Raw genomic sequence first — 10,128 nt, 5'->3', positions numbered from 1 at the left:
ATACAAAAGCTGGTACCAAATAATAGCTCAAAAATATTGAAGACTGCAATCTATTATGGGATGTTTTTTTTCTCTCCACTTTCCCGAAATGAGCCAAATACCATGTATCCAGGATTTCAACGGATTTGGCAACATTGATCGACACAATGTGCCACATTTTCATGCTCTAGAACACATTAGAACCAATTTATGCAAGATATAAAGACACCAAGCAAGATGTGGTCCTTTGGTGTTGTGGGGACTTGACACTTTTCCCCCTCATTGGTATCAAGAGATTTAAAGAAGTGATACAAACACACACACACACAAACACAAACACTGCTACCACACACACACACACACACACACACACACACACACACACACACACACAAACACTTCTCCTCTCTCCTCTTCCCCTCCAGTCACGTCAGACACCCCCGCTTCCTGCTTCTGCGGCGAGTCTATTCTGGGCACGTGTCCCTCTGACCCTCCGGGCTGGCTCCGCCCCCGCTCAGGGCCCTTGCGGCGAAGGCGACAACGAGAGCGGAAAAAAAACACGGTTCCGTCTGGCCGCCGCCTCCGCGCCGACACGTTCTTTTAGCTCAGAGAGAGAGAGACGCTGGCGACGGGGGCACACGCTAGGAGAGGAGACAGCCGGAAGGGTGCTGAGAGCAAAGACTTTTTTAGTTCTCCTGAAGGACCCCAGGTATAAACACCGCGTTGTCGCACGGCACAGTGACAATGGAACGTATAGAGACAAAAATAACCGTTAATTTGCGACGCAGGGCTTAGCCACTCCCGGCACAAGAGAACCGGCCGTCTGGTGTGAATCGGCGTTCTGTACGACGCAGCCCTATCCCCGTGCCGTAAACCTCAGAGACCGTCGGCGGCGTAAGACGGCTAAACCCGCAAACCCTGCCAGAGCTGTTTTGGCGTCGAGTCTTTTGAGTACGCCGGCGTTGTGGAGAACTCAAGCCAGACGCCTCGCGGGCATCTTATCAATGGAGGACGGGACGATGCCCTAAAGCATTCACAGATCAGGATCTTTCATTCATGGGAACCGAGACAGCAAGTAAACATATTCGAGCATGGAAATAGCTTCCTCCCCGGGCCATAATATCTGGGCCATAATAAGAAAGTCCTGTGCTGCTGTTGCCGTTGGACCTGTCCTAACCTACCAGAACACGAACAAAGCAAACAGAAAAGAATGACCTCCCTTGAATGACTGAGCAAAAAATCCCGGCGTCCATTTTGTTGACAAAAACACCCGTGACGGGCTCCTTTCCCCTCCTCTCTCGTCGGAGGAAACGCTCGCGGTCGCGTCGCCATCGATCAAACGCCCCCCCAGCGAGGGCGAGGCGCGGAACGGTGCGACGCACGGACAATCCCGCCCCCCAGCCCCACCACCCACCCACACGTGTCGCACTTCCTCCCGTCCCCCATCCCTCACGGCTGTGTGTAATGGTTCCACCAGTGGTTGGCTTTTAATTATTCACATGATATCGAGGCTTGGGAGGCGGCGGTGGCCAGCGCCTCATCCATCAGCGGGAGCTACAGCTCCGCGCCGCATCTCGGCGCCGCCGGGCGCTCCTAACGGGCGGCTGTGTGCCTGGCGTGAGAGACAGCAATGTGTGTTTGCTTCAATATATTCCTATCCAACCGTCGTCTGACCTAGCAAGCCAGGGCTAGTTAGTTAGTTAAAAAATGGATAAAAAGAGAAAAGGCGGCGCCGAAAAGGCAAGAATCAAGAAAAGGAAAGCTCTTGCAGCTGATGCGGCCAAGTGTACCAAACTGAGCTCTTTCTTTGTAAAACCAAGCTTGCCAAATAATGAGGACGAGGCAGGTAAGCTAGCCTAGCACTAAGATAACGTTAGCTAGGAGCAGTGCAAGCAAATACAAGTTTATGAAGTCAATTGTGTGATATTATGGCATATAACGTAACTTATTGATTTGAAAAAAGAAAGAAAAATAAGTTATTTGCAAAACACCGTCTCTACCTAGCTAAGTGTGATAAACGTTGTTTTGTAACAGTAGCACCTCAGCAACAGACAACTGCTAGCAGTGAAAGTGAAGAAGAGCCAGCAAGCACCAGCCATGATGTGCCAGTGCCCATAACTCCGCAGTGGGCAGGTAGCATTGATCATTGAGTGAATATTATGAGAAGAGTATGGTGTAGAGTAAACCTGCTCTATGTAAAATTCCCTTAGATAATTGATGATGCCAGATGATTCAGCTCTGCATCTATGAAACTGGCTTGACTTGATCAGAAAGCTACAGTATATAAAACAAAAGGGGAGACTGCTGAGAATGATGGTACTTTTTTGTTAGAAGCAGAGGATCCAGTACTGAAGGCAGTGTGAAGGGGAGAGCAGAACCTGTATTTGCACTGAATTAGATTTTTGTGTGTGGATATTTTAGAACGACCATGGTGCTTTGGCACCCTTTAGAGGCCACTCACATAGTGTCCTGTAAATGTGTAAATGACTAAGTGAGTGACTGAGTAACTGACTGACCTTAACTTGTCAGCTAGCCCGCTGCGCCGTGGTAAGAATACACTGAATTTCATGGCTGTAGAGAACAGTGAGTGCGCTATTACAGACTTTAAAATACTAAGGTACTGTAATTGGTTGCGAACTAAAGTGGGCCGTTCTCCAGAGCTGAAAATGATGATGAAAATGATATGTGTGTGTGTACGTTTGTGTACGTGTATTGTTGTGTACAGTGTGCATATGTGGCACGTGTTTGCGTGCATGTATGTGTATTTGTGTGTGTGTGTGTGTACTGTATCTGTGTATCTCTGTATGTGTATTTGTGTGTGTATGTGTGTGTAAATGTGCGTATTTGTGTGTGTATTTGTGTGTGTAAATGTGTGTATTTGTGTGTGTAAATGTGCGTATTTGTATGTGTATTTGTGTGTGTATTTGTGTATGTAAATGTGCGTATTTGTGTGTGTGTGTGTACTATATCTGTGTATCTCTGTATGTGTATTTGTGTGTGTATCCGTGCGTATTTGTGTGTGTGTACGTGTGTGTGTGCACGCGCGTGTGTGTGTGTGTGTGAGAGTGCCCATGTGCGTGAGACATGATATGATAAACATCTCGGTAGCAAACTGCTGATGCTGGTTTTCATTACTCCCAGATTGGGTGCAGATTTAGTGAGGGCGGCATGGCTGGCTAGGCTGCTCGGCTTTGTTGTCTTTGGAGAGCCGGGTTCATATTTCAGAGAGAAGAGCCAGAGCAATAGGGATGAGCTCTCAAATATCTGCACCGAGAAACAGAGAAATCCACTAAGAGTGCCGTCTTGCCATCTCTCTCTCTCTCTCTCTCTCTCTCTATCTCTCTCTCTATCTCTGCCGCTCCCCTCTCTCTGTTATGCTCTCTCTCTCCATTCTTTATCTCCCCTCTCTCTCCCTCTCTCTATCTTTCCTCTGTATCTCTCTGCCACTCCATCCCTCCATTCTGTTATCCTCTCTCTCTCTCTGTCTCTCTCTCTCTCTGCCTAGCTCTTTATCTCCGTTCTCCCCATGTTTCCATCTCTGCCTCCCTTGCTTTGTGTCTGCACAGTGATCTGGGTCCTCGCTGAACGCTAGAGGCATCGGCCACAGTGGCACGGCATTCATACGGCTAAGTGTACCTGGCCGGAGTTAGCATTTTTCACTGTCAAAACATTGTCAATTCAGCACAAGCGCAGCGCCAGAGTAACTGTTCAGTCCCATTAAAAATGTATGATGAGCGATAGCTACTGGAGCAACTCCAAAGGGCTCTGTTGCCGTCTGCGTCGGCAGCCATCACAGCCTACAGCTGCTACAGAGAAACACGACGACCAACTCCACTTCCTGAGGTGAAAGGCAACCTAGCCCCCGTGAGAAAATCCGAGCGAACCCCCCCTCCTGTAGACGCCATCTTGGGTAACGGTGGGACCCGGGAGCGCCGCCGTGGTCTGGTCACGGAGGAACGACGGCGCCGAGACGCGGCGCGGTAGAGGAACCGTTCTAGCTATTTTCGGGAAACGGCATAAAGAGAACCGTGTCACTACGTAAATGTCATTGTGACAAGACATGCAGGCATGCAGAACCACGCTCACAGCAGGCCTATCTGTCGAAGACGTCTGCTCTGCCCGCGTGAGCTCGACGTCGGATACCGTCTGTCATACGGAGGTCGCGGTTCGGGTTGATTCATTTGTTCCAGCTACCCTATTGGCTCAGATAATACTGAGCCAATAGGGTCCTCCGGTATTAAGTTAAAACAGCCCTCGTTATGAGGCTGAAAGAAAACATTCGCCACAAGAACGTTTACCTCACAAACCTGTCGGAGAACCCTATCGAAAACGCCCGACGGGGAACACGGAGAGGGAGGGGACTCACACTCGGTCGGTGCCGTAGCTGCGGTAGTCGACGGCGGCCGACACGGCCACGATGAGTGCCGGCACGCCGTAGCCCGCCAGGTAGAAGTAGCGGCGGCGCGAGTGCTCGCTCTCGAACACCTCCACCAGCATGATGTAGAGCTGCACGCCCTCCAGGAACATCCAGGTGAACGCCGCCAGGAAGAAGAAGTGGAGCAGGGCGGCGAAGACAGCACAGGCGATCTGAAGGAGGGGGGGGGGGGGGGGGGGGGCGAGGAGAGAGGGAGGGGGGAGGGGGGGGGGGGCAGGCGAGGAGAGAGGGAGGGAGAGGCAGACACATGGAGGCGTGACGGAGAGGTCTACTGCTCCAGCACCATATACAAACACACATATACGTTCGCTAACGGGACTCCCATCTGTCTATCTGGCAGATGGGACACACGCACGCACGCACACACAGCACACGCACGCACACACAGCACACGCACGCACACACAGCAGACACACACTCACACAGCACACACACACACTCACACACGCAACCTTCCTGCTGAGGCTGACATTGATCCATCTATCTGCTCTATTGGGAGTAGCTGGCGTCTTTTGTTCAGCGCTCATTTGAGAGTTCCTTGGCTACGGAGCCGAGGGGATCGTTGCCCATCAGCTGCGGCTGAGTGGAGTGATCTTTAAACTGCCAGGTGAGTTTCAAACCATAAAACGGCCATTAAGGGGGGGGGGGGTTGGCAGAGGGAATCACAACTTTAGAACTCCGGGGTCATATAAATAAGGCTTCACCATCCGTGCAGTGGGTTTTTACCCTGGCCCCCCGCCTGCACACCCACCCACCCACGCGCTCTAACTGTGGATACTGAGCGTGCCCCGTGGCTGGACTCCCAGCCCTGGAGTGACACGGCCGGCCGTTAGCGCTGAGAGTATCGATCTGATAATCCAGATTATCCCCAGTATTTAGAGATCAGTCGGCAACACCCCAATGACCCAGGACGGGGTCTGATGTATCAGGGGCTGGTGAAGGGCACACGCCGTAGTGTGCACGTTTGTGTGCGTGCGTGTGCGTGTGTGTGCGTGAGAGTGAGTTGGAGTTCATGCTGGCTTTCAAACATAAATGGTCCAGGAAAGGTGAATAGAAAAGCGCTCGAACCGCGAGTTTGCGGCGAAGTGCAGCGCTGCTTTCAGTGCGTGAGCGTCACTGGAGTCCAAAAAAAGAGGCGCCCGGGGAATTCTAAGTATCTCACCGGTCTCACAGTTTAAGAGGAGAGTGCAGGCAAAACTAACCAAAAAACAAACAAACAAATAAGCTAATTATCTGAAGATGTGAGGAATAGTGCTGATGGTCAAAGATGGATTTTCAAATTTTCTGAGAGCTCAATTCTGAGAACTCATTCCATCCTTGCTCGGACACAATTCAATAGCCTTTATTTATACTAGAAGGCCACTGACGTTGCCCTCATTTCCAGTGACGACGAGTAGACCTGAAACACATTTGAGTGTTATATATATTATTATGTTGAATTATTTGCTTCCTGAAGTCCAAGTTGAAGCAGCAGAGTATGCAGGTAGGCTGAAGAGCTGCAGGTCGCAGGCTGTTTACAATCCGTCTCTTTTCCTTTCCGCAGTAGTTTTACTTAGAAAGTTAAGCCAAGACACAGCGTGGCCAAACACTGACTGGAGATGCCAGCCCAGGCGTTCCACATGATGCCAATGCTAGTTCTCTTGTTCGGATGAAGCAGGGAGCATGCCTTCGCCTTCAGGCTCGCCTGCTCCAATCTTGGGGATGAATTCGCGACTGGATGAAGTCGAGACCTCAACTGTATATCCTTCTGTTGTCATGGAGTCCCTCTAAAGATATGTACAGCTGTATCTCTTGTTGGATTTCCAAACTACAGGTCACAGTGCCCAGGCTCCTTTTTTGATGGAGCTGCTGGGCTTTGTTGACTACGGTTCAACTCGTCAGGTCTGTTCTTCAAGGGCTACCATGTTGCAACACTGCCAACCAATGAGATACGGCCTTGAGGGAACCAACGTGTAATATTAACCATCAACATCATCCTATTCCTATACACACCGTGGGCTATACCGCAGCCTCCGGCCCAAACATGCCAGATAAATCAAGTTTTGTGATTTGAAACCAATAAGAGTATACTTGCTAGTCACTTGTTTAGAAAAGAGGTGTTCTTGTGAGTTCTGGTGACTTGTAGTACACTGACTACCTGCGTGAAATGCAATTACTGGAAGTGGCTTTGGATAAAAGAATCTGCTAAATAAATAACGTAACATAAAATGCACAATAAAAGACAGAGAACCAATCAAACAGCCGGTGAACAAAACAAACAAACAAACAACACAAAACAAACAAAAATGCCACACGTACCGGCTGGTCGGCCCGGTTGATCCCCACCAGGAAGAGGGACTCGGCGATGAAGAGGCTGATGCAGAGGTTCTTGTGGATGGTGTTCCTGTCGCTCTGCAGGCCGCGGAAGAAGCAGAAGGTGAAGAGGCTGATGAGCAGGCAGACCAGCGACAGCAGGATGCCCACCCAGGTGATGACGTCCAGCAGCAGCTCGTGGACCGGGTCCGTGTTCTGGAAGAGAGGGAGGCGCGGCAGGAAGACCCCAGAGAGTCCATTAACAGTGTTGAATGGAAGAGTCTGCAAGTATGTGTAGACTGCATATATACAGCAAGACATATGAACAACAGCCACATAATTGCTATCATTAGCGAACGCATAAAAGCTGTTTAATAATATAACGAGATAATTAAAATAATCTATCGCAATAATTAAAATAATCACCGTGCCACATGCAGGTCTTTATATTCTGTTCTCTGCCAGACTGCCTGTCTGTTGTATTTTGTGCCGTTTGAACTCACGTGCTAGTTACTTTGGTCGACTTTGGGACAGTAGTTTGTGCTTCATACACAAAATTGACTAGTCTTTTAATTTTCAAGATCATAAGGGTAATGTTTGGAACAATATCTCTAAGTCTTATACAGTGTATAAGGAACTCTAAGAGTCTTAATGTCTTTTTTATATAATTTTATTTACAAACAACATTCCAGACAGCAAGACCTTTCAAAAACATGAACAGCAACAACAACAAACAAACAAACAAAAAAAAACATTGCCCTGTGGAGTAGGCTACAGACAAATTGCTGTGTCACATATCTTTTTTAGGAAGTTGTTTCTCTTTTAATTTTTTCAACCTCATTCATACACACACACACACACACACACACACACACACACACACACACACACACACACACACACACACACACACACACACACACACACACATCAAACCAATCTTCATCCAACGTACTCACACACACCCCCTCACACTCTCTCTCTCACATGCACACACACGAGTCACCTTCTCACACACCACACACGTGTCATCACACACACTACAATGGATGTCCTTGATAGCTAGATGATTTCACGGCTCCACTCCTTATAAGGCCCCAGATAGCAAGCGGATCTGGGCCATATACAGGCCAGATCTGGCCCTTGTGGCTTAGTTCCGGCCCATATATGGCCCAGAATCATTACACATCCGCTTGCTATCTGGGGCTTCAGAAATTATAGTCCATACATTATCAAATTGTTTCTCTTTATTGCTGTCCTCCGACACTGACCTCTCAATATTCAAATAATATTTCATTAACCTTTTCCAATTTTCAAAGGATGGTGCTTCTTTATTTTTCCAGTTTTGCAAAATTAATTTCTTATTAACTAGTGATGAAAAAATAAGTTGCCATCCCATTGGGTATCTTATGTTCTCAAGGCTTTGAAAAAGGCAAATCTTTGGTGAGGACACAAATTTACGATTACAAATTCTCAATATATCCATTTCTCAATGTTCTCCCAATTTTCGCGAATTTTCTCACAACGCCAAAAGGCATGACTGAGGGAGTCACTTTGTGTACTGCATTTTAAACATTTATCTGAAGAGGTAGTATCAAACTTATGTATTTTATCTCTACTATAATACATGAGTGTAATTAATTTATATTTAAATGTAAATGTTCATTTTTAGTAACTTTATTTGTAAGTCGCAAACATTCCTTCCACTTTCTCCGCGCATCCTCCATATCAAGATCTATATTCCATTTATTATATATGTTTTCTAATAGTTTTTCATTGCATTCCGGTTTAATAAGAGTCTGTCTTAATGTCAGGTAACACTCCAGTTCAAATGCCAGACCGGACGGTCTATTCACAGGTGCTTGTCTCAGATGAATTGGTGGAAATTGTGGTCACAAAGTGTGTCAGAGAAAGAATGAACAGGTGAGTGAAAGTGGCACGACGGGTATCCTACTTAACTGCACTATGGTCAATCAATTTCATCATTGCTTTTCGTTAATGCTCTCTTCACAAATGAATAATTTGCTGGTACGGCTAGTTCACAGCATGGAAAAGTGTCCATCTGACCGCTCATACCAAGCTTTACAGGAGGACAGCAGCCGGCAGGCGGCTCCGCCATGAAATACTATGTACATCAAACCATAAAATCAAGTGCAGCGGCCTCTTAAAAGCAGCAGCAAGGAGCAGCCCAGCTTGAAATAGCAGTGTAGCTCTGTAGTGCCCCACATTACCAAAGACCAGCTACAGTTACACCACTGAAGCTGTGAGGGCAATTTCAGGTGAATAATTTTTCTTGAGTCATGCTTGCCCCACAAAAACACGAGTTTTCTCTGTCGCATACAAACTGTTAAGTAGGGGCTATAGTGACTATGACTATATATCACCGTCTATCAACGACAATGCAAACGTGCCCCATGATTGGCTGCAGTGACCCCATTACCCTGCTCATGTAGCAAATCCCAATGATATCTTCCCAGCATCAACCCAGACGCAAAAACACCAAATGTTGCCAAGGCATGTTGCTTTCAGTCCCGATGCAATTCATATCTGGGTCTTGAACGCTGATTATCCGTTTTCAGATAATTTCGATAATTCCGACCGGCCAAACAACCCCCCCCCTCCGACCCACACACACAACACCTGTCAAGATAAAGGCGGGAAAATATTTTTAACAAGCTACACGTCCAAAAGAAAACGTGTTTTACAATGCATCCAACTGGGCAAATAAGCAGCAGAGAAAGACGTGGTGATGTCTTAACACAACATAATAATGGCGCTGTAACGCTTTGGTCAAATTCAGTCGCTCGCTTTAATTTCCCGACGGAATTGTCCTTGTTCTCACTACAGTGAGCTTTGACTTTAAACAACACTGGGAGGGGGGGGGGGGGGTTATATAAGGAGAGTTTAAAGAAAACGGAGTAGCCTACACTGTCTTCAAACTGACGGCAGTCCCAGCTGGGATTTCACGACCGTCTGGGTGGAGTTCAACATTTCCCCACGAAAGCGGATGAAGATCACACAAGCAAAGACTTCAGACGGTGGGGAAAGACAGGCTACTGGATGACGCTTCTGTCAAAAGCTTGACTGCTGTTCTTCTGATAACCTTCTTGGTGGGGAGTTGTCGCTCTGGATAAGGACGTCAGTTAGCTGTGTCGGGTCAAATACAAGGTTAGTGAATTGTTTGAGGAGCTATATACTGCATATACTTCCTTCCTGTATGAGCTGTGACATAGCAGATACTCTGGATGCTGGAGTGTTTGAAGCCAAAATCTGCTAGCTTTACCGCGGCACATAAGAAAAGCTTTGCTTACTCTGAAGAAAAAAAAATAGCCCTGTAGAAGCATAACATATCTCTTTCCCACCAAACAAGCGTTGCTTCAAATCAGATTTTGAGCACAGTCAGCGGTATCCTCTGTGTTTGC

The 10,128-nt window shown here is 47.5% G+C and overlaps 1 protein-coding gene across 1 annotated transcript in view; it reads right to left on the bottom strand.

Annotated features, from left to right (window-relative positions):
• Positions 1 to 10,128, bottom strand: part of LOC311320476 (adhesion G protein-coupled receptor L3-like) — a gene marked incomplete at its 3' end in the record, with an annotated part of 153,920 nt that overhangs the window by 22,635 nt on the left and 121,157 nt on the right. Inside the window, exons 13-14 of the mRNA XM_084452234.1 lie at positions 6,713 to 6,922; positions 4,346 to 4,566 (exon numbers count right to left, since the gene is read on the bottom strand). Coding sequence (XP_084308360.1) covers positions 4,346 to 4,566; positions 6,713 to 6,922 — 431 coding nt within the window. The remainder of the gene's footprint in view (positions 1 to 4,345; positions 4,567 to 6,712; positions 6,923 to 10,128) is intronic.

This window comes from Borostomias antarcticus (assembly GCF_949987555.1).
Source record: "Borostomias antarcticus genome assembly, chromosome: 17".
NCBI lineage: Eukaryota > Metazoa > Chordata > Actinopteri > Stomiiformes > Stomiidae > Borostomias > Borostomias antarcticus.
Note: the sequence above shows the minus strand (reverse complement) of the source record. Positions and strands in the feature narration are given on the sequence as shown.